Source organism: Sorex fumeus, unplaced genomic scaffold (genome assembly GCF_029834395.1).
Source record: "Sorex fumeus unplaced genomic scaffold, SorFum_2.1 ptg000045l, whole genome shotgun sequence".
In the NCBI taxonomy this organism is placed as follows: Eukaryota; Metazoa; Chordata; class Mammalia; order Eulipotyphla; family Soricidae; genus Sorex; species Sorex fumeus.
In genome coordinates this window covers 15,779,218-15,801,622 of record NW_026606102.1, presented here as the reverse complement: position 1 = coordinate 15,801,622, position 22,405 = coordinate 15,779,218, and the positions used below count along the sequence as shown (strand labels likewise).

Below are 22,405 nucleotides of genomic sequence, written 5' to 3'. Positions count from 1 at the left end.
AATGAAGCCCAGCAAGAAATCAGCAAAAACCAACACTGACAAGGAAACCAGCCTGGCATAAAATGTTTTAAGTGAAAGCAAAAGCCTACAATGTGTACTGAAATGAAAGTTTTGCAGACTGCAGTTGTGTTTGGCCTCCTGTGAACAGGTGCTGCTTTGATACAGGGTGGGGGGAGGGGTGGAGGGAAGGAGCAGGTATCTCCCTCCTCCAACAGCCAGGCTCCACTTACCCCCTCACCCTGCCCCACAACTTAGAAGTGGTTGGTCTAGCATTCAGGCTTTGGAAAAGAGCTTGCAAAGGGTTGTAGGGATTCTTCTAGTTCTAACAAATTAAGAATTCTTGTTTCAGCATGCCTGCTGATAGTTCTTAGTGCAAAAGAGGGTCTTTGAGTTTTTGCTATTTTTTTTCTACAGAGAATACACTTTATCTAAATTTCAGGATTTCAGTATCAGAGACCAGCTGACTCTTCTTAATACATTAACCCACCCACCCCTAGCAAATACAGTAATACCAGGAAAGTGGACGTAATGTAACTCTTTGTGCTGTGTACATGATTTTACCTCCTGGGAATAGTTAAGTTGCAGTATACTTATCTTCCAGTATAAAACTAGCTATGTTTAGTTTTTGTTTTGAATTTAAGAGTTCTCACTTTTGACAGCCCCAGAGCTTGAAAATTCAAGTGTTTTAAGCCAGGAAGGTAATACAAGAGCTTGAAGAAAAGTAACCTCTACTCAGCTGCTGCTGACTGCAAGGCAGATTTTAAAAGAAGAAGCCAGAAACCAGATTTATTTGTGAAAACTCACCATTTTAAATATTAGAAACATTCTGAAAAATTTTAAACATATTGTCTACATAGAACATACAGGTCCATACGACTTCAGAACCAAATTTGTGACCTCCCCAAGTATTGAAGCAACACATATTTAATTGAAATAGATGTTGCATGATTTCTTAAGTGTGTTTTATTTAATATCTCTTTTAACTGTAAAGTCTAAAATGTGTATATCAGCCTGAAAATAACTGTTGAGAAAAAATGCTCTCAGTAGATCAGTATACTTCAGAGTGAAGTATGGAAGGTTTATTTAATAAATGTTTCCCTGTGTTTTGTCTTGCAAGCTGGTTTCAGGACCTTCCCTGAAACTTCTTGACTTTGGTACAGAAAGGGCTGCCCAGTTTCTCGTTCAGCAGGCCTCAGATTCCCTATTCTGTACTGGTGGACTCAAATCAAAGGACATCTTTGATCTTTTTTGTTAAATTGAAGAGCTAGGAAATGAAAATTAACTTAGAAAGGAGTGAAGTGTATGTGTAATCCCTGTACCCAAACCCCAGAAAGTGCAGATCCTTCCGGTCCTCCTGGATTCCTCGGGTTCTCAGAGAAGTCTTTCTAGCCCTTGCTGAAGATTGAAAAGCAACTCGGTCTTTGGTGTTATGAGAATGTTTTCGAGAGCAATCAGTTAAAACAAAGATTTACAGGTGATTGGTTGGTGTTTTTTTTTTTTAAGCCAACTATGATCTCATCAATATATTTCTAAGGAAAATGTAAACTTTATACATTCTCTTAAACATCACAGTGAAAAAACAAGTACCCGTATGTGTGTAGGGCAGTCCATGTGCTCCACCTGCTCTGTTCTTGGCAAAGGCCCTTGGCCACACTGGTGAAATTGCTGGCTTCACTTCTGCACGGATACCTCTGTGGTGCCCTTCACTGGGCACACCAGTGATCCCAAAGGCAGGGCAGGGCAGGGCAGGGCAGGGCATGGGGGAGGAATTGTTTTGAAATGTTTCCAGGAGCTTTGTCAGCTGTGTCTGTCTTCAGGCTGGGAGTGCTGCACAAAACTACAAGGACACTGACGAGACCAGGGATCTGTTGCCGTTCTCTAAGGAAGTCTTGGCTTGGAGGGTGGCTGCCTGGATTCGAAAATGTGTCCTTGATTCCATGGAGTAATTCTTGTAGTTTTGTCTGGAAAAGACCAAACAATCAGACCCTTTTCCTTCCATTCGTGCTGTGGGATCCCACCAGCCAAGAATTGCCCTGTGTGTTCAACGAAAGAGTTGGGCCCTGTGCAATGGAGATTAGCAGAGAGGGTGCATAGTAAACCTTAGAGTTATAAATAGAAAGTTCACTCTTAGTCTTCATGAGTGCCCAAGCTGAGGAGTGATTCCAAGAGGTGGAGACCTGTGTCTACACCAGTCCTGCGGCTGGCCTGCGGTATGACCCCAGGGAACGATTCCCTGCTTCTGGGATTCTGGTTTCTTGCAAGTACATGGAGAAGGAAGCCTCCCTCACAAGGTGAAAGCTGGGTTCCCAGAGACGGGCCCCACCTCTGAATGCCATACTGCCCTGGGCAGCACCCTTCTTCCCTGCGGCCTGAGAAGCAAGTTCCTGAGCTCGGGTGGAGCAAAGCTACCAAGGCTACCCCAAGCCTTACTTGGCAGTTTCTAAGAGTTTGACAGCATCTTCATTTTTCCCTTGCTCCATAAACAGCAGGGCCAGCTCCAGCATGGCGTTTGGGATCAGGTAGTGGTCATATTTAATCTTCTTTTCACTGTGAAACGAAAGAGAATAAGGCTTACAAGTTTCTGCCCTTACTGTTCAGTAGGTTCCTTCGAGTCTTCCCCAAACAAGAGAATCCAAGGAGAATTCCTTCACATGACCCTTTGGATGGGAGTGCCAGGTTGGGGTGGTTTCCGCTTCCTAGCACTGCGAAGCTTAGGATCCAAGCAGCCTTCTAGTCCTCCAGAATCAGACACAGCCCTCCCCTCCACAACATCCTTTTTAGGTTGAACAACGTATTTAACTGGAAGATTTTCTCCTATCTAGCCTCCAAACCACCCTCCATGCTGCCTTTTTTTGTGGGGGAGGGGGTCACACCCGGCGATGCACAGGGGTTACTCCTGGCTCTGCACTCAGGAATTACGCCTGGTGGTGCTCGGGGGACCTTATGAGATGCTGGGAATCAAACCGGGTCGGCCGCATGCAAGGCAAACACTATACCCGCTGTGCTATCACTCCAGACCCCTGTTAAAGCTGTTCTGTGTCCTTCATGGCTCTCTCCTGTTCAGCCTTGTAGGCCTCCCCCTGTGTCCTCCAGAACTCATAACCTAATGGGCAGGGAAGACCTTAATCACGGTTGTCCTTCACCTCAGGTGTCTCCATTGCAACTCCCTTGTGAATTCTGTCCCCATTCCATGTAAAACTCCTCCCTTGGTTTGCCTGCCTGATAAACTTCTGAATGAAGCTGCCTCCCTAGAGGCCATTCCTGGTACCTCACAATATGTTCCAGTCCCCCCTCAGGAAACCTGTGCCCTCTGTTCTTCCTCTGTCACCCCCAGATTGGGTTGCCTGTGCATTTAAACTCTCCAAAGGCAAGAGCAGCCATTGAATTGGAGACTTGGGGGGCATCATGCTAAGGCAACTCTGTGCATGGGCTCTTATCTGTGAACTTCTGGGGATCTGAATGATATGCCCAGCCAGAAAACTGGCCTCAGACCTTAGTGTGTGTGAGGACTGAGCCACCCTGAACATTCTCAGGAGTTACAAAGAGGCGCTCACTTGGCAGAGATGCTTCTGAAGTTCTCCTCAGCTTCCTGGGTGTGGCCCAGGTACTTCAGACACAAGCCTTTTAGCAACTTCACCAGGCACTCATCGTCCATTGAGTACTCGTTCTCTGCGAATGGGGGAGTGAAGGAAGACGACACGGGTTCAGGTCTGACACAGTTCCATGGAGCTCCTACTCTGTTCTGGGCCCCAGGGACACAGAAGTGACTCACATATGGTCCCTGTCCTTGGGGAGCTCACATCAAGGGAAGACAGGTAATGAGACGATGACAGTAGAGTGAGGCCAGGACTGACTGGAGGAAGCCCAGGGGCTAGAAGAGCCCCGAGGATGCCTGGGCACTCAGAACAGGGACAGCTCTTTGGAGGAGCTGCCCTTGAAGCTTCATCTACAGAAGCAAAGGACAGTATAGGGAAGAGAAGGAAGGGAGGGCATTTCTCCAACTGTGAGACCTGTGGTCAGACCCAGCCTGGAGTTAGTCACCTGGGCCCTTCTGCAGAGTCTCTTCAGCCTTGATGATAATTTCAAGTATCCCGTCTGTGAGTTCCGGCTCTTTCCCAATCACTGCGTAGCCATTCCAAATGTACATCATTTCCTGAAGGCAGGGAGTAAATCAGTCCTAGGTTTTCTTTCCAATGGGGCCTCAGTTTCCCCATCTGTAAAATGGGCAGCTTAAATCAGAGGATTAACTAAAGGCCCTTCTAGAGCTTGTCTTCCACAAGTCTCAGTCTAGCCTATGAAGTTGTGGGTTTGAGGGGATTATGAGTGAAGTCTTATAACAATAATAAGATTATACCCTAGTGATACAGTCATGAAGATGGACTTATTTCTTTAATATTCTATTTAGAACAGTGAATAGTTTTCAGCTATTTCTCATTGTGCTACCCTGGCACTGTTACCCTCTCCCAGCCTAAGTCTGAGCTTTTCCTGTTCTATGAGGAACAAGCCATGCTCCACTCTCTCCAGGAAATCCCCCTCCTTGTTCCAGCTGGCAGGGCCTTATCCCAAGTTGGAGGAACCAAATTTTACTTAAGTATTTCAGAATTTCCAGTAGAGCTTAAGACTGTGTCGGCTTTTCTCCTATGGCACTTAATTAGAAAGAAATCAGTGAAATATATCTTAATCCTCTAGTCGCCTCCTTCCTGTTGAGTGTGCCTTAAAGATCAGGAAGCTTAGAAAACTCTTTTTCGTTCAGAGTAACTCCATTAGATTATCTTTTCCTAAACTACCAAACCAGGTAACAGATGCGAAAGTGATTTGTATAAATCAAGTTCTAGAAAGACAAGTGTCATGGCTGTTAGGGTCTTGAGAGGGAATTTGGTTTAGATCACTATTTCTCAAATCATTACATGGTCCCAAGTTAGCAAACACTCTGTCTAGACTACTTTTCTGTGGTCAAGCACACTGCAGCATATAAAGAATTCAACAAGGTTAACACATAAACTTTGGTCAAGTTTTCTAAATATATTTAGTTATGTGATCATTTCATGCATAAACTGAGTTTTGCAGATTATAGTTTGGGAAATTCTCCCCCAAAATTTGGTGTAGTTGCTTATCTCCCTTTCTTACAACCCTCACCCAATTTGATAATAATAGATTTGCTGTATATTTTAAACTAAAATGATTTCAAAATTTGCTTAGAGATACTCCGGATGCTAAATTCTATATGATACTGAACTTTTTGATTTATAGACTATGACACCTTTTATCAACAGATTCTCCTCATTGTCCTGGGGAATGGGTTAGGTATCAACGACTATTTCTACTTTACATTAAGGGAAAGGGGACTTGACTCAAGAGTCCATAACTTGTGACCAATCGGTGATGGCTGAACCAGTGCCTGTTCGAGATTTTTGCCTGCCCCACTACTTAAAGCATAAAAGGGCCTTAGCAAACTAGAGATGTTTTTGATATCTGTTCCGATCTTGTAAGAAATCAGCATCCTCACAGAGTTCAGAATATGGACTCTGGAACCCGACTATCAGGGTTCAAATTCTGACTGAGATGTGTCCGATGCTAGTCATTCTGTCCTTCAGCTTACATCTTATCTACTTGTGTGGTATTCTCTCTTTCTCCTTGTCTCTCTGGGGATAGCACAGCACCTCTCTGTCACCGGGAAGGCGGCTGTGAGAGCGACGGGCAGTGTTTTAAGGAGCCTTGAACATAGCAAGTGCCTAAGTGCTGCCATTGCTGTCTCACAACTGACTACTCTGTGGTTCCAGGGAGGGCAAACATGTCAACAGGACCATGTCACAAGACTGGGACACAGGGTGGAAACACAAACAGCTGGGGACAGAGGTGTGGTGCTATCTAGTGAGTCAGTCATCTTTGGGGTGTTTCCCTTCCCCCGGCCCCCCAGACTAGTTCTTTCAGACTCACCAGTTTTCTTCACCCCCGCCCGTGAACAATATCTCCCGGCTCCCCTGAAGCCTGAAGCTCCTCCCCCTTCTACTTGCCCCTAGGGGGTCCAGAGTTGACTCCCAGCTAATCTACCCAAGCCCAGGCTTGGGGTGCATGGCCAATCAAGATCTTCCTACCCACCAGAGCTGGGATAGGCAAGGAGACAGGATTGGGGGAGAGGTAGCGTCTGGACTTCCGGATGGCAAACTTCTCTGTGGGCAGAGATTTCCCAGCAATCTTCAGCTTCAGGCCTGGCACAGCTCTGAGAGAGGTAAGGGTAGAGGAAAGGGTGAGAAAACATTTGAGGGGACTGAGAGCCCCCAACTGCCCCACCTCAGCCTGGCCCCCTCTGAACTTATATGCCCACAGGCCAATCCGGCCCCATGACCTATCACCTCCTGTTTCTAGGCCAGGGGCACCTTCACACCATCTGGCAGAAATGAGAATGTTCCCAAACACACCTCAGGTCCATTCAGCTCTGCTGTACTGCCAGAACCCACTTCCGGGAGTCCTGTGTGTCTCTTTGATCCGGTTCACAGGGAGACAAACACTCCAGGAGACAAACACTCCACCCAGTTCAAACCTTTCGTGAACTCCTGCCAAGTCCCTCAGCTGTCTCTAAGGACAGAGTTAATTGTGCTTTGCAGCACACATGAGGACTCAGCACCCTCATTCTTTCCCACCCTCGAATTTCTGCCCGAGTCACTGGGTGTGGTGATGACCTTCAGCTCAGAGCCATCCATGTCTAAGAAACAGCTGGACTGAGTGTAAGGTTCCCAGCCAAATGCCTCTCCTGCGTATTCATACAGAACCACTCTGGGCCTGTTTTCTCATCTCTAAAATACAATATAATGATCCCTTCACATGCTTTCCAAGAATTTCCACGAGATGGAGAAAGAGGCACTTGGTAAATGATAAACACCTTGTGACAATGACAGTGATAGCCCAGGAGGCTCAGGCCACCCCCTAACCCTCTCCCAGGTCTGCAGGCCCAGGTGAAACTTCATGCTTAGACTCTATGAAGCACAGCAAAGGGGGCTGGGAGGGTGGGCGCGGGGGACACAGGGAGCGACCCGGGGGGAGTGTGTGGAGCTCAAGACCAGGAAAAAGGACACTGCACCCTCCCCCTCCCTGGTGCCCCCAGCTCAGGGGGACTGTGGTAGAGCCTGGCGGAGTCGGTGCTGGGGAGGCCATGATGGGACCCACCTGAACAGCTCCACTTCATCGTCACCGAACGGCTTGCAGTCGTCCTTCCCGAACATGCTGAGGTAGGCAGCCTTCATGTAGATGTAGGTGGCCTGTGGGAGGTAGTCAGGTGGGAGCAGCCGCCCATCATGGGCCAGTCTTGGACACTCCAGATGACCCCACACGCAACTAGTCTTGGCCCCAAACCCCGAAATCGAGGGTGGGGGAACTGAACTGACCTGAGGACTTGAACTGGGAGTGATTCCCAGCCTGGGCCCTGTTAAGGCAGCCACCCTTTCTCCTCTGAAGCATCAGAGAAATGGGCTCAGGGAAGCAGTGCATGGGCAGGTCATATGGAGAGTGAGATGGAGACACCCCCCTCCCAAAGACCCTGGGGCCAGGGCTCCTGAAAAGCAGTGACCCCCTTATGAGCCACTGGCGGCCAATAGTAAGATTCGCAGAGAGCCTGGCAAGGTAATTCCAGGCCAGGAAACAGCCTGAGCAACACCAGGGAAGGGCAGCAGCGTGCCCAAGCCAGCTGGGAGGCATGAGAGGTGAGGCCTGAGTCAGGGCAGGGTTCAGGCTCCCGGACAGAACAGCCTTACTGGGCGTCAGCTCTCACAATCACCCTGCCAGATCCCAGAGACTCGGCCCAGAGGAATCCACACCCACACCTGCTTCCTGGACCCGCAGTGCTACCCACGTGGAGCAGTGCACACGTCCCGCTCCAAGTCAGCGCCTTGCTCACTGGACCCACGCCTGTCCCTGGCAGGGACAACTGCAGGCAATGTGCCTCTGAAAGGCTCACCCCACAAACCCAGCCAGTGGAGTCTGGCTCGGTGCTGCCTTCCAGTGGCCAGACCATGAACTACAGCTTCTACACAGCCGCCAGTAGCCCCGGAAGAAATGTGGGGGTGGAGGAGGACATCCTGGAGTCTCACCTCTGGAAAACTGTCTCCACCAGGCAGCCACACCCAGGCTGTAGCCTAGGACGACTCCCAGCACCTGAAGTCTGCCCTTTATGAAATGAGGAAAACTTGGTCCTTGTGGGGTGCAGTGGGAAGGATCTCCCCACAATGAAACCTGTTTCCTAGTCCCTCTGATTTCCTGTTGTCATCCCTGCCTTCCCTACCCGCGCCCTGACATTGAATCATCCAGTGCTCATGGTTCTACCTGCTATCTTAGATTCCACTGGCCTCGCCCTCAATGGCTCACTCCAATTACTGAGCGTGACCCCGCTCTGGGGATGTTCTCCAGCCCAATCCTTAGGCTCTGACCGGCTCACTGCTTCCACTGCTGCCCCCTGCAGGCCACTTTCCACACAACCCCACAGTCTTCTCAAAATCATCTGCATCCCGGGTCAAATGTAGAATAAAATGCGAACTTCCTCTCACAGTCTGTCCAGTCTACCCCAGTTTTCTCGCCACCCCCCTCTAGGTACACTGATGTGTGGGCCCTTCCGGAAGACACGGAAGCCACGCAGTCCTCCCCGTTCCAAGCCACCTGCCACGGGGTGAGCTGCACTGGGGCTGATGCCTTCCTCTGTTCTGGGGTTTTCTCAGGTAGATGGGATGGTCTCCACACCACTCCCTCATCCCAACCTGGCACCCAGCATCCCTGAGCCTCTCGTCACACCTGCAGATTTCCTGTCTCTTCCCACCAGCACAGGAGCCCCAAGGGAGGGGGTCTATTCACTACCGACAACAGTCCCCAGAAGAGGGTTGCCAGTGACTGCCAAGAGACTCCTAAGATCTAAGCGTCAGGGGCTCCGCGCCCCGCCAGACTCCCCCTCTGGAACCCCATGACCTGCTGTCCATCTCAGGCTCCTCCTCTTCTGCTCCTTCACCTCCTCCTGGGCTGCCTGTGCTACCCCCTCCCCCAACCTGGGAGACGGTGCCTTTCCTGGCCAGCCTCATGCACTGCCCTCAACAGTGGACCCCCAGGTCAGATGTGTGACTAAAGCTGTGATGCCCATGGATATCCAAGTACCTGAGAAATGTTGAGGGGCTGGGAAGACAGCCACCATCTCCCCTCAAGGGAGATGTTTGTCCCCTGATCTCACACCTCTCTGGGGTCTGTTCTGAGTCTGGTCCTTCAGGGGCTTACTGTCCCTCCTTGCCAGTGACAGAACCTTCTGGTAACTTCCCTTGCTCTTCTCTAGGTTTGGGCTGTCGTTTTACTCCCTTCACTCAACCCCCTAAAGCCGCCTCCTGGCTGGGAGACCCCAGGTTCCCCTGAGTCCCCCTCCCTGAGCCTCCTGAGCAGTGCTGTGCCCCCCAGGTTCCCGGCCATCTCAGCTCTCACACACACAGGCTCCCCAGAAACCAGGGCCAGTCCTGGCAGAAACAGGCGCTAAGGGAGGAGGGTGGCTGGCATGTGGGCATGGACACCATTATTTGGAAGTTGGTGGGAGCTCAAGCAGACAGGGAATAGAGGTTAGAAATGAACAAGGGTCCAGCACTTGGGGGGCTGCAACCTCCCGTTTCTCAGGAGTGCCCATGTGCCAGGAGTGTCCACCTATGCTGAGTATCTCTTGTGCTTTGTTTTGCCCACTGGCATCCCTTGGATGCACCGCCCCCACCCTGCCACCAGCATCAACTTAACTTCAGGGATACAGCCTTGTTTTCCTGCTGGGGAGTCACCCTCTCCTGCCTGCCCCCCGCCCTCTCTCTGCACTGTGGCACACTGTGCCAGATCCAAGAGCTCTGTGTGGGCTTTGGTTGAAGCCCAAGGGACTATGAGAGTTGGGGGCCACCCTGCCTGTCCCAAGGATAGGTCTCCCTGCAACAAAGATGTCCTGGACGAGAGTGCAGCTACAAAAGAGGAACAGCCAGCCCTAAGGTCATCATTCGAATTTCTGGATCCAACCCAACCTGAAGTTAGGAGGTTCCTTGACAGGAGCCAAGGAAAGAACTTCCTGTGTTTTAGACCAGCATAACCCACTAAGGTGTCCATTAGCCACGTGTGACTTTTAAATTTTAGCTTTGCGTTCGATAAAACTAAATATTAAAAATACAGTTTTTGAGTTTACCTAAGAGGGTGGTCAGGAGGGTCCCTGGCACAGTGTGGAGGGAAAAGGGCACTCTGGTAGTGGATGTGGCACTGGGACTGATGTGTCATAAACGGTACTATAAGTCATAGTTCCTCAATAAATATGGGGGAACGTTTTAAAGATGCCAGAGTGACAGTATAGCTGGTAAGTCACCTGCTTTGCATGCAGCAAACCCGGGCTCAGTCCCTGGTACAACATATAGTCCCCTGAGCCCTGAGCGCCACCAGGAGTGATTCCTGAACGCAGAGCCAAGAGTGACCCTCAGCATTGCTGGATATGGCCCCAAAATAAACAAGCAAACTAATAACACATAAAGTCTTGAACCCCAGGCTGGGAGCAGTCCCTGAACACCACTCACTGGGCATGGCCCCAAGAGAAAAAAAAATTATAAAATCGCAGGCCAAAGAGATACTACAGTGGGTATAGAGCTTGTCCTGCATGTAGCCAACCCAGGTTCAATCCCTGCTGTCACATATGGTTCCCTGAGTCCCACCAGGAGTGATCTCTAAGCAACAGAACCAGGCATAGCCCTGAGCACCTCTGGGTGTTCCCCCCACCCCCCACCCCCTGCAATGGAAAAACTGCAAAAATCCAAAAACCAAAACAACAAACAAAACATCCGGCTCTCCAGCTACACTGGGCACGTCGGGTGCCACAGGGCCACATGCTGGGTGCTCCTGCCAGAGACAGCTGCGCGGCACTCCACCCGCCTTAGTTGCTGGTATAATTCATCTTCCAGGTCATGTGTTTCCTGAGCTGGGATTGGGGGGTGGGGGGAGGGCGACCCTGGCACCAGGCCTGCTGCTCAGTGCCCGGCACACGGGCTCACCCACCTTGGACCAGGAGTTCTCCTTGCTGAGCAGGTCGGCGTAGAAGTAGGCCATCTTCCACTGGGCCTTGTAGGTGAAGCACCACATCAGCTCCCAGTAGCACATGTGGTGGAACTGCTTCCAGTGCTGCTGCGCCTCACAGCACTCCTCGAACCGCCGGATGGCCTGTGGGCACCCCCTGCTCAGCCTCAGGGCACCCCGCACCTCCCCTCGTGCCCTGTGATCCCCTCTGCTGGCCAGAAGGCCCGAGCACCAGGACATTCTGGCCTGGCTCGGCCCCTAGGGATTCTGGACACGGGGTGTCAGCCCCAGGTGAAGGAATGGGCTCGGGGTGCTGGAGGGAGCCAGCACAGATTGTGGGGAGTCTCTCAAAGCCCTACAAAAGGGGGCTCGGGACTCCTGCAGACTCCAAAGGCTCTGGGAGCTCCTGCAAGGCAGCCTGGGCCTGCTGCCCCCGCAGTCACCCCAGCTCTGTACAGGAGGGTCTGTGCCACCCCCCAAAAGAGCTGGCTCTCTGTCAGGGTGGAGGACCTCTTGTCCTCTCTCTAGTCCTTTCTCCATCCTCACTCAGCGATGCCCATGGACTTCCGCCAGGTGAACCCCTCACCATCCATCCAGGTGGCCACTGCACACTAAAGCACAATGTCCCCATCCCTGCTGGCTCCCTGTCACCTCCTTCCTCCCCTCTGAGGTCCCCTCTGGAAGGCCCATTCCCACAGCCCTGTCCAGAGTTTGACTGTCAGCGTCTAACATCTGTCTGCAGTGCCCCAGGGTGACTCACCTCATCAACGTTGCCTTTAATGGCTTCGATCCGGCCAGCGAAGAAGAGGAAGATGGCACCCTGTGGGATGCGGGAGAGTGTGCGGTGGGCAGCTTGGTGCGGGGTGGGGGGTTGGGGTGCTGGCGGGAGGCAGGGCTCACCTTAGGGTACCGCTTCAGGTAGGGCGCCAGGAGCTTCTCGGCCTCCTCGATGTTGACGTTGCCGGTGCCTGGAGCAGGGAGCACACCCGTCACCCTAGGACACTTGTGTCTTGGGGGAGAGGTGAGGGTCACAGGAGACAGTGCAGATGGCCAGGGTCCCCACGCCCTCCGCCACAGGGGCGCGACCAGCCCATCTCCCTGGAGCTGGTGCTCCAGTTGGGAGAGCGAGTGCTCCGCAGGCAGGCCCAGGGTGCATGGTGTGGTCTGTGGTGCCGATACCCGGGGCCACTCCCGGGTACCTACCGAGCACGAAGGTGAGGAAGGTGTGGTAGCAGAGCAGCAGCATGACGCAGAGCACGGCGCGGAAGCTGTGGCCTGCAGCGCCCTCCTCCAGCTGTGTCAGCCCGTAGTCCTGGGGTGGAGGCGGAGTCAGGGCCAGCAAGGGGCTCCCCTGGACCCTGGTCCGAAGCCAGGTCCACTGCCCTGCTATGCCACCAGGTCTCAGCATCCTCCTGGGGCAAGTGCTGAGGCAAAGGCTTGCCGGGTCCCAGTAAGGCCCCATCTCAGTTTTTCCACCATTAACTTGTGGGGGGGGGAGGGGCAGAAGCAGCCCACCCCGGGGGGGGGGGGAGGGGAAACAAAAGGAGGCGAGGAATCTGAGGGACAGTTCCTGTAACGAAGGGGCCAGGAGGGCTTCCTGGAGGAGGCTCAGAGCTCTGAGGAGGAATCGGCACTACACCCAGCCGTCCCCTCCGCACTCTCAGCCCTTGCCTGTCCCTCCAAGAAGTTGTTTTGGGGTCACACCTGGTGGTATCTGGGTGACCAGGTGGTACCAGGGATTGAACCCAAGCTGCCCACGTGCCAAGCCTGTACTCAGCCTGTTGTGCCCCTTCCCTGGCCCATCTAGAACCTTCTGCATCTTCCTCACAGACAGACTCGGCTGCCCTAAAGCCCCTCCCTGGCTCCCTGGCTCCAACTTAGATGAAGTCCCGACAGAGTGACAGAACGGGACCTCTGCCCCACTGGCCTCGCCTTGCTCTCAGCCGTGCGGATCAGCCTGTGCCTGAAGGCGCTCATGCCTGGGTCGAGAGCCTTCTTATAACAGGAAGCGGAAAGGGCTTGCCATGCCAGTCAGAGTCCTGGCGCCTAGGCCACAGGGCAGGGGGGCAGGATACAGGACAGATAGGCTGAGACATGAGGCCCATATCCTCGGCACCAGGGGCCTGTGTCCTGGACCCCATGGTCCACCCACTATGCTTTCCCAGAGAGCAGCTGGGCTGAGCGGGCAAGGCAGGGCACAGCACAGCTGAACAGTTCATCATGTTCACTTTCATGATTATGTTCTTACTGTGCCAAGTGATATGGGCTTTCTGTTTCTATTTTCTTTCAGTAGATTTCACTGTCACTGTCACTGTCCTCCCGTTGTTCATCGATTTGCTCGAGCGGGCCCAGTAACGTCTCCATTGGAGACTTTGTTGTTACTATGTCTGGCATATCGAATACGTCACGGGGAGCTTGCCAGGCTCTGCCGTGCGGGCGAGATACTCTCGGTAGCTTGCCAGGCTCTCCGAGAGGGGCGGAGGAATCGAACTTGGGTCGGCCATGTTGGCTGCGTGCAAGGCAAATGCCCTACTGCTGTGCTATCGCTCCAGCTCCTAAATCAATAGATTTAGGTTTAAAAAAAATGGAACTGGGCTGGAGTAATAGTACAGCCCAGAGGCTCCTCACAAATCCTCTGAACATTTATTTGCCTTGCATGTGGCCAACCCAGGTTTGATTCCCCAGCACCCCATGTGATCCCCAAGCCCACCAGGTGTGATTCCTGAATGCAGAGCCAGGAGTAACCCCTGAGCACTGCCAGATGTAGCCCAAATTCCCTAAATAAATCAAGGAGGAATCATTTTTGAGAAAAAGCCTCTTGTTTATAAATAACAGAGGTTGTGGGTACATTAGAAATCAGGAAGGGTCAGATAAAGTCCAAGTGTAAAACACATTGACCTTTGTCTTTAAAACACGAAACCTGAACAAAACACAAAACCATATTTCATAGTAAACAGGTCCAGTGGAGGGTGCATTCTGCTCTATCACAAGGACCAAGATGGATTGACCTAGTACTTTGGACTTCTGGGCCAAAGCTACTCCTCTACCTGGGAGTCCTCCCTGATCTGCAACCTGGTACTAAAGTTCCTGCCTTCAGAAGAGCCTGCAGGCTCCTCATGAATCCTCTGGTTTCTGCTCTCAGGACGTGCCAGGAAGTTGGGCTTTTCTTGGGGATGTTCCAGATGAGAAAATGGTCCCAAGGGAAGACACTTGTGACTTAAGAGAGCCCAGGCCATGGGGCCAGAGATACAGTACAGTCGGGAGGGCCCTTGTCCAAACCCAGGCATCTTATATGGTCCCCTAAGCATCGCCAGGAGTGATCCCTGAGCACAGAGCCAAGAGCAACTCCTGAGCATCACTGAGTATGACCCAAAAAGCAAAGTAGAGAGAGCAAGCGAGAGCAAGAGAGGGAGCCCAGGCCCTGGCATGAAGCTGTGCTCATGGCACAGATACCCCCCCAGACACCCTGGGAGGTGCCAGGAGGGATCCCAGGTCCCATGGATCAGTCAGTGTTGGGAAGTGCTGAGCCCAGAGCCACCCAGGCCTTGCCAGACACACACCCCAAGCTGAGCTAAGACTGACACCCTCATACCCGCTGGAATACGGGGGCTCCCTTGTTCCCTAATATTTCCCTTCAGTAAGGGGCTTTACCTTGTTCCCGGAAAGGCCCACGAACTCGAGGAGGCGCAGGATCCTCGTGGGCAGCATGGACAGAGTCTGCAGGGAGAGCAGCAGGGGGGCCTGAGTGAGTCCCGGGCACTGTGGTATCCTCGGGGTACGGGCCCTCTGAATGCCCCGAGGGGGTCAGCCTCCCACGTGGGGCGGCAGTGTGCCGGGCGCAGCCAGCTCCCTGTCTCCTCATGCCGAGGGATGAGACCAGACTCTGGGGGACACACCATGGCCTTCCTTACGGTTTCACGAACCCTAACTTCTCAGTCCTCAGAGGAGTCTGCCAGAGAGCAGCACTGCCCCCTCACAGATGGAGAAACTGAGGCCCCGAGACGTGGACTCGGAGTAGAGATTGGCACTTTGCAACTTTCTAACACCTCAGCCCTGGGGCCAGGGCCAGGGCCCAGACTTAACTTCCCCAGGGGAGGAAGCTGGGACATCAGTGGTTCCTGCACCCTTGCCCTGTACACAGGATTTGTCTGGTGGGGGGTGAGCCAGCCACACTCCTGCACCCCGCCATGCCCGCTTGGGTAGGGGGCCCGGCCACCCAGGGCCCAGGTAGCCCCTCCTTCCCCGAGCCCTGTGGGCAGCAGCTGCTTCATAGCGGCTCCTCCTCTCAGTGCTCCACCAGTGGCCCTCCAGGGAAGAGCAGGCACTGGGCCGCTGTCCGCCCATTTCTGCTGCCATCCACCTTCCCACGTGGGGCAATGCCACGCCGCCTGCTGGCCCTGGGGAGCAGCGCACGGGAGCCTGGCCAGCACCTGTCCCGCCAGCTTGGACGCATCTGTCGCATTGCTGGGTCTGAGGGTCATGCTGGCTCCGAGCCCGGAAACCAGGTGTGGGTGGACGGGGCCCCACGACTCACCAGGTTGAAGGCTCCCACGCCGAGCTTCACACCGCCCTCAAAGTGCCGGTGGCTCTCGCCCTGGCAATACTGCGCTGACTGCACCAGGCTGTCCAGCTCCCTGATGGCACACAGTACTCAGCCTCCTGCAGCGCGACCCCCTCCCCGCTGTTGCACAATCCTCAGGGTTTGGGGGGGGGGGGACTTTAACCTGTTCTGGCCCCGTTGGGGACACAGCTAAGTGGTAATAGACGTGCCTTGTGTGAGTCCCTGGGTCGATCCTTGGCCCCTCTGAAATAACGGATCAATGCATCTGGGCATCCAGAGAGCTGATATTTGAGGAAATTCTCAAATTCCTGCCACTGTAGTAACCACCCCCCACTCCAGTCCTCAAATTCCAGCCCTGCCACTCTTAGTCATGTCGTCTTGTGCTCTGCACTTTTTCTAAAACAGTTTCTTAGGCTTAGCACTATGAACATTTTAAGAGTGTGTGTGTGTGTGTGTGTGTGTGTGTGTGTGTGTGTGTGTGTGTGTTCCTGTGCATCACAGGTGGCTTTGCAAGCACCCTGTCCTGGGATTGGGGAAGCAGGGTGGGTGAGGGTTCTATGCATCACAGAGACCTGAGCAGTACCCCGATCCCCTCACTAGATGTCAGGAGCCTCCTCTCCCAGGTGTGACAGCCAGATATCACATTGCTGAGTGTCTCCTGGAAACTGAAAGTTCCCCCCCCACTCTCCCCCACCATGATGAACCAGTGGGCCAACACCCAAACCTCTTCCTCCTGGAAGTCTTCCTGGAGTCTCAGCAGGTATTTAACCCTTTCTCCCAAAACCGCACCAAGGCCCAGCCCAGAGGGGTCAAGACCGGGGCTTCAAAGATGTGCCTGCCTCCTTCCCAGGCCACAGCATCACTAGGAGCGTGTCTGCCATCACTGACTGAGGTCTCTGAGGCAAGCACTGGGATAGTAGTAGATTAAACCACCATGTAGTTCCCTCATGACAGTCCCCCCGCCTGCCAGACCATACGGCTCAGAGGAGGAGCCTGGCGTCTACCAGGTCTGGGGCTGGTACTGATGTGAAGCCAGAAGACAGAGGGGTTGGCTTGCACCAAGGGGGCATGTCTGCCAGGCACAGGGCGTGGCAGGAGCGAGCTGGCACAGGGGAAGAAATGGGGTCCAGTGAGAGGTGAGAAGTGGCATCCAGCGGAGGGGACCCTCCCAGGAGTGACTCAGCCGTGACACAGAAGCTGGGGGCGGGGCACCCCACAAAGCCGGTGCTTTGAAACACCATGCCAGCAGCTGGTGGGGAAAGAGGAGTCAGTGTGGGGCTGTTTCCCTCCCGCTCTCACACAGTGCCTGGGGCACAGGTGCACAGACCTGGTGCTCTGCGTGCAAACTCAGTGACCAGTAGCAGGAAATGAGTTTCAACACCAACTGTGGGAGAAAATCCGGGGGTGCAGAGCTTTTGGGGCTGGGGGTTGCAGGTAAGGATTATGGTGCCATGTTCAGGATGAAGGGTTAAACACGGCCTGTCAGGGCCCAGAGCTGGGGGAGAAATAATGTGGGTGAGGGGGATTGTCAGATTGGGGGGGAGGGGACCACCCTGTGTACAGGCCAGGGGAATGTCTCTTAGCTGGATCTTAACAGAGGGTGCGTCCAGCTGTTCTCAAAGTACCTGTCCTGTGTCTTGCCCCAGCTGTTTGTCCCTGCCTGTGTCTCCCCTTCCAGCCCAGGCTCAAGCCCAGAGACGGTGGGCAGGGAATCACGTGGTCAGTGTCCATCTGCCTGAGGTCACTGCGGGCTTCCTGCCTCCCTCTCTCCAGCCCCCACAAAGCAACCTGGGGCCAGCACAGACACTGCAGCTCCGACACCTGCATGACCGTCCGACTCACTTGTAGGTCTGGTAGCTGTTTCGAACTTTGATGCCGCCTTTGATGAAGCTCACCATGTTCTCATCCTGCGGGACAGACAGAGGCAGACTGTGGGGATGGGGGAGGGTGGACAGGGGCAACTGTGGGGGTGGGAATCACGGGCTTCTCCCCCCCTTCCCAATTCTGTGTGGGGCCCTGGGGGGTGAGTGAGGTCAGTGCGGCCAGGCTCCCTGCCCCTGCATGAGGCTCTTATTTGTCAGCTAAGACCTCCAAAAGGCCCAGGCTTGGCTGCACACACAGACTGTGCACAGAGGGAGACAGGAAGAGACAGGCCGGGGGAGGGTGCCTGCCTGGCACACTGCCGACTCGGGTTCCATCCCTGGCACTCCATATGGTCCCCCGAACCCCATCAGAAATGAACCCTGAGTGCAGAGCACTACCAGATTTGGCCCCCAAACCAAAAAATTGAAAAAAAGAAAAACCCAAGGGTAAGATATATGTGAACTTCTCCACCCCATACATACACTTATTTTACATGATAAAATGTTCATTATAACCCTGGCTTGGTGAAACTGCAAGGGGTCAGTTCTGATGGCTGTGATGTGGTGAGGAACAAGGGCCCCGTGTCAGCCACACCTGGCAAATGACTGGCTCTACCACTTGCTCCCCAGGGACCCTGGGAACGGTCCCTGCTTCTGCTCTCCCCTCCCCTGCTGGCCGTCAAGTGAGGACAGAGTTGCACTGAAGATGGGGTATAAGCAGGGCAGCTTGCTGAACCTCGCGAATGGCTCAGGGGGGTCATTCAGCTGGGCTGGCGGCTCTGTGCACTAGTCCTGGCCCACGTGCCCCTCTCCAGGAGAACCGTGGCTGGGGTGGGGCGAGAGCGCCGCCTGGAGGTGACACGTGGCACCTCAGGAGTCAGGATGGAGGGAGTGGAGGGGGGTCCTGAACAGGAGTGATGATGCTAGAGCCCCTACCGATGGGATGGGGCCAGTTTCTGGAAGGCGGGGTAGGGGGCGCCTACCTGCAGGAAGGTCAGGGCCGCTCTCTGCAGCAGGCACTCTGCATAGCAGACCTCGGCGTGGATTTCCTCTGTGGGGCAAAACCAAAGCCTGCGGCCTCCAGGGTTCTTGGAGTTGTGGACCCAATTCTCCCACTTCCCAAAAGGCAACGGGAGCAAAGCCAGCACTGCAGTTCCCCCTGCCCTGTGGCCTGGTCGCTTCTCTGCCCCCTGCCTACTACCTGTGACCCCTGCCCCCTGCACCCTGACCCCATATCACAAAGGTCAGCCCCAGGCCTGGTTTGCTTATTCACCAAATGCCATGTACCAGCATGGCAGGGCCTGGGCTGCGAGGATGAAGGATGGGGAGCAGGTCCCCGAGAATCCCAAGGCTGGAGGGACAACAGGAGGAAACCTGGCACAACAGGGAAGCTGGCAGAGGAAAGCGCAGCTGAGTTGGGTTGGGCGAAGGGACAGGAGGGGCAGGAATGTCACACTCAGATGCTGGGGCAGCTGAGTCAGAGGGTTGAAGCTGGGTGAGAAAGGGGGAGACTTAGAGGAAGAGGGCCAGTAGCAAAGGGCCATCACTGCTGGTGTGGACCTCTGATCTGGGGACACAGGGGACTGTGGGAGGACTAGGGGAAGAGGGCCTGGCCAGGTGCGCTCTCTCCCCACCATAACCTGCTGGAGCCCCGCGCTGAAGAAACCTCCACGTGCGAGGTGGGTTCAGACACACGTGCATGAACCTCGACCATCTCTTCCAGGCCTGGCTGGCCACGGTCACCCGAGTTGAGGCCCCTAAGCCTCACCCCAGACTCAGCCCACCCGGGGCCGCAAGACAAGGCATGGGTCTTGTGTGAGCCTGTCTCTGAGCGTCCTGGTTTCTCACAGCCCGTGTGTCACCCACTGCCTGCCCCAGCCTGTCTGTGGCCCAGCACCCGGGCCCCATGAGGCCTCACCTTCCGTGAACTGGTCCATGGTGGGTCGGTGCACCAGGTTGCTGAAGGAATCCGAGACTGAGGACTTCTTCCGGTGCCTGAAGGGGTAGGGCCTCATTTGGTGGGGGGGTACCCAAGTGGGTCAGCCACACCTTTTGTCCTTCTCATAAGAGGCCCATCCGGCCCCAGTTCCCTGAATTAGGGCCTCTCACGCCCTCTGCTGGCTATGCTTTCGGCTCCTCCTCCCGCAGGACCCAGCTCTTGCATCGCCTCTTCCAGGGAGCCCTTCCCACTCCTCTGGCAGGACCCAGCACACACCCGCTGCCATGCTTCCTGCATCCTTCACAGCCCAGGGACTCAGGGTCTCTGTGTTTTCTCCCATAGAGGCAGTGGTTGAAGGGGCCAGAACCCAACACAAGGCCTGGTCTAGGACAGGCACGAGAACATGCCCAGTGATGGCCATCGCCACTGAGCAGGGATGATCAGGGACTCGTTCATTTGTTCACACAGTTAACCATGATTGGACGCCAGTAGCACAGCATATCCTGTGACCCGGGTGGACCTCCGTCCCTCTGACAACTCGACCATCAGCCCCATTTTACACATGAGTAAAGTCGAGTCCGGAGGGAGACTTGTCTGAGATCAAGAGTTTCAAAGCAACCAGAAGCCAAACAGGAACTTGGGCTCAGAAAATGCAGCTTGTGGCAGCTCGGTGGATAGGACCAGCTCCCAGCCCTGGGAGACATGTCCTCTGAGGCCAGTGGGCAGCTCTAATGGTGGCATTCCCATCACTGAGACCGGCCCGGGAGCCTCACTACCCCTCAACCATCACCCCTACCCGCCTGAAGCCCTGACCTCTGACACAACGACTGTGCCTCCTTCATCATGTTGCCAGCCAGCAGGATGTCCTGAGGGTCAAAGGTCATCATGGCCTTCATCTCCAGGATAGTGGCATACGTCAGCGAGTGGTACATGCTCTCCTTGGTTCTGCCAGAGAGAAGGGACACAAGAGCACCAACTTCTAGGCCCTGAGAGGCGGCTGGCCCATCGTGTGTGTGTGTGTGTGTGTGTGGTGTGTGTGTGTGTGTGTGTGTGTGTGTGTGTGTGTGTGTGTGTGTGTAAACTGAGTTTATCCCAGTTTTCCTCAGGAGTTTTCCTAGGAAGCTGGCAGGACGGCCTGGCCTCCTCGTCCTGAGGCTGCTTGCCCTGTGCTGGCTCGTCTGAGGCTTCTCACCTCCGTCAGCTACAGCTGAGCCTGCCCTGTCCTGGGATCCCTCCAAAACTTATGCCTCACCTCAGCCTTGTCCCAAACTGGTTACCTCAATGCCGACCTCGCCACCTGCCACCTCTCCCACCCTGCGTTCTGCTCACATCACTCCCTCCTTAGGTCCTCCACGTTCCAGCAGTTCTGCTCAGCTCTGCAGTCCCGCCCTTTGCCCCTGCTGCCCATGATTCCCTCTGCCCCAAGACTGCACCAGGGGTCTGCTGAACTCCCCTCAAGAAAACCCCACAGACTCTCTGTCATTGTTGGTGGGAGTACCAACTGGTCCAGCCCTTCTGGAAAATAATATGGGCTTTCCTTAAAAAACTAGAAATTGAGCTTCCATATGACCCTGCAATACCACTTCTGGAAATATATCCAGGGGCGCAAAAAAGCACAGTAGAAATGACATTTGCGTCTTATGTTCATTGCAGTACTGTTCACAATAGCCAAAATCTGGAAACAACCTGAGTGCCTGAGACCAGATGACTGGTTGGAGAAACTATGGTACATCTACACAAATGGAATACTATGCAGCTGTTAGGAAAGATGAAGTCATGAAATTTGCTCTTAAGTGGATAGACATGGAGAGTATCATGCTAAGTGAAATAAGTCCGAAAGAGAGAGAACAGACATAGAATGGTTGCACTCATTTGTGTAATATAAAATAACAACATGAGACTAACACCCAAAAGCAGTAGAGAAAAGGGCCAGAAAGATTTCTCCATGGTTAGAAGCCTGCTTCATGAGCTGGGGAGAAGACAGCTGGGATACAGAAAGGGTCACTAAGCCAATGATGGTTGGAGGGATGGCTTAGGATGGGAGATGTGTGCTGAAAGTAGATATAGGACCAAACATGATGGCTTCTCAGTATCTGTATTGCAAACCATAATGCCCCAAAATAGAGAGAGAGTGAAAAGGAAATTTTTTGCCAGAGAGGCAGGGGGTAGGGTGGAGCAGGGGTGGTGGGAGAGATACTGGGGACACTGGTGGTGGGAAATGCACACTGGTGAAGGGATGAGTGTTCGATCATTGTATGACTGAAACTCAATCATGAAAGCTTTGTAACTCTATCTCATATGATTCAATAAAAAAAAATTTAAAAAATTTCTAAAAAAGAAAGAAAACCCCACAGTCCCTGTTTGAAATGCCTTCCCCAAACCCTGCTTGCTATGGCCCATCTATCAAGGTCCCCCCAAAACCTACAGAATCCACTGGGAACCCAGGGAGTGTGTCAACAGGCAAGGCTGCGCCTTTCTCAGAGGACTCTTCCCTCTTCCCCAGACTCCTGCACCCCGGGGACAGCTGGTGTCTGCTCCTCAGCCTCAGCACCCATCAGGTCATGGGGCCCAGGCCCTGGCCTCAGCCTGCCTCCCCTCCTGCTTCTGGCTCCTCAGCAGAGATCCTCTCAGGGCTCTCAGGGATGGGGGTGGGTGGAAGAACTTCTGTAAGAGAAGCAGCAGGGATGCAGCGGGACAGAACAAGGCCAGGTCCTTCCTCCACTTGGGGAAGTCTGTGTTGGAGCCTTGGAGACGCACCTGCCCGCAGCCGGCCCTCACCTGGGCGCGCCCGGAGAAGCAGTTTCTTCTCCTTCCTACACAGACTCCCACGTAAACTATTCACCAGCTGCTCTGAGCCAGGCCTTGCTGGGAGGATGTCAGGGGGAAGGGCTGACTAAGGTTTAGAGGCCGGTTTACTGTAAAATCATGCAGCTTTTCCTGCCTTTCTCATTCAAAAGATAACTGTCAATTAAGCTGCTCTCTTCCCTCAGGGTACCC

The 22,405-nt window shown here is 53.9% G+C and overlaps 1 protein-coding gene across 7 annotated transcripts in view; it reads right to left on the bottom strand.

The window, feature by feature from the left end:
- Window positions 1–517: 517 nt before the first annotated feature.
- The window catches only part of TTC39A (tetratricopeptide repeat domain 39A), a 49,046-nt gene continuing 27,158 nt past the window's right edge, over window positions 518–22,405 (bottom strand). For 5 of the 7 annotated variants that reach the window (XM_056122413.1, XM_056122412.1, XM_056122414.1 and 2 more), the window contains exons 3-18: window positions 20,222–20,353; window positions 19,388–19,464; window positions 18,453–18,520; window positions 17,450–17,514; window positions 15,581–15,680; window positions 14,698–14,763; window positions 12,250–12,358; window positions 11,947–12,014; window positions 11,807–11,866; window positions 11,029–11,190; window positions 7,165–7,256; window positions 6,100–6,220; window positions 4,042–4,153; window positions 3,555–3,669; window positions 2,431–2,547; window positions 518–1,961 (exon numbers count right to left, since the gene is read on the bottom strand). In XM_056122413.1, the coding sequence (XP_055978388.1) occupies window positions 1,838–1,961; window positions 2,431–2,547; window positions 3,555–3,669; window positions 4,042–4,153; window positions 6,100–6,220; window positions 7,165–7,256; window positions 11,029–11,190; window positions 11,807–11,866; window positions 11,947–12,014; window positions 12,250–12,358; window positions 14,698–14,763; window positions 15,581–15,680; window positions 17,450–17,514; window positions 18,453–18,520; window positions 19,388–19,464; window positions 20,222–20,353 (1,588 nt within the window). In that variant the 3' untranslated portion in view covers window positions 518–1,837. The remainder of the gene's footprint in view (window positions 1,962–2,430; window positions 2,548–3,554; window positions 3,670–4,041; window positions 4,154–6,099; window positions 6,221–7,164; window positions 7,257–11,028; window positions 11,191–11,806; window positions 11,867–11,946; window positions 12,015–12,249; window positions 12,359–14,697; window positions 14,764–15,580; window positions 15,681–17,449; window positions 17,515–18,452; window positions 18,521–19,387; window positions 19,465–20,221; window positions 20,354–22,405) is intronic. The other 2 variants (XM_056122419.1, XM_056122417.1) reach the window with 1 other exon arrangement.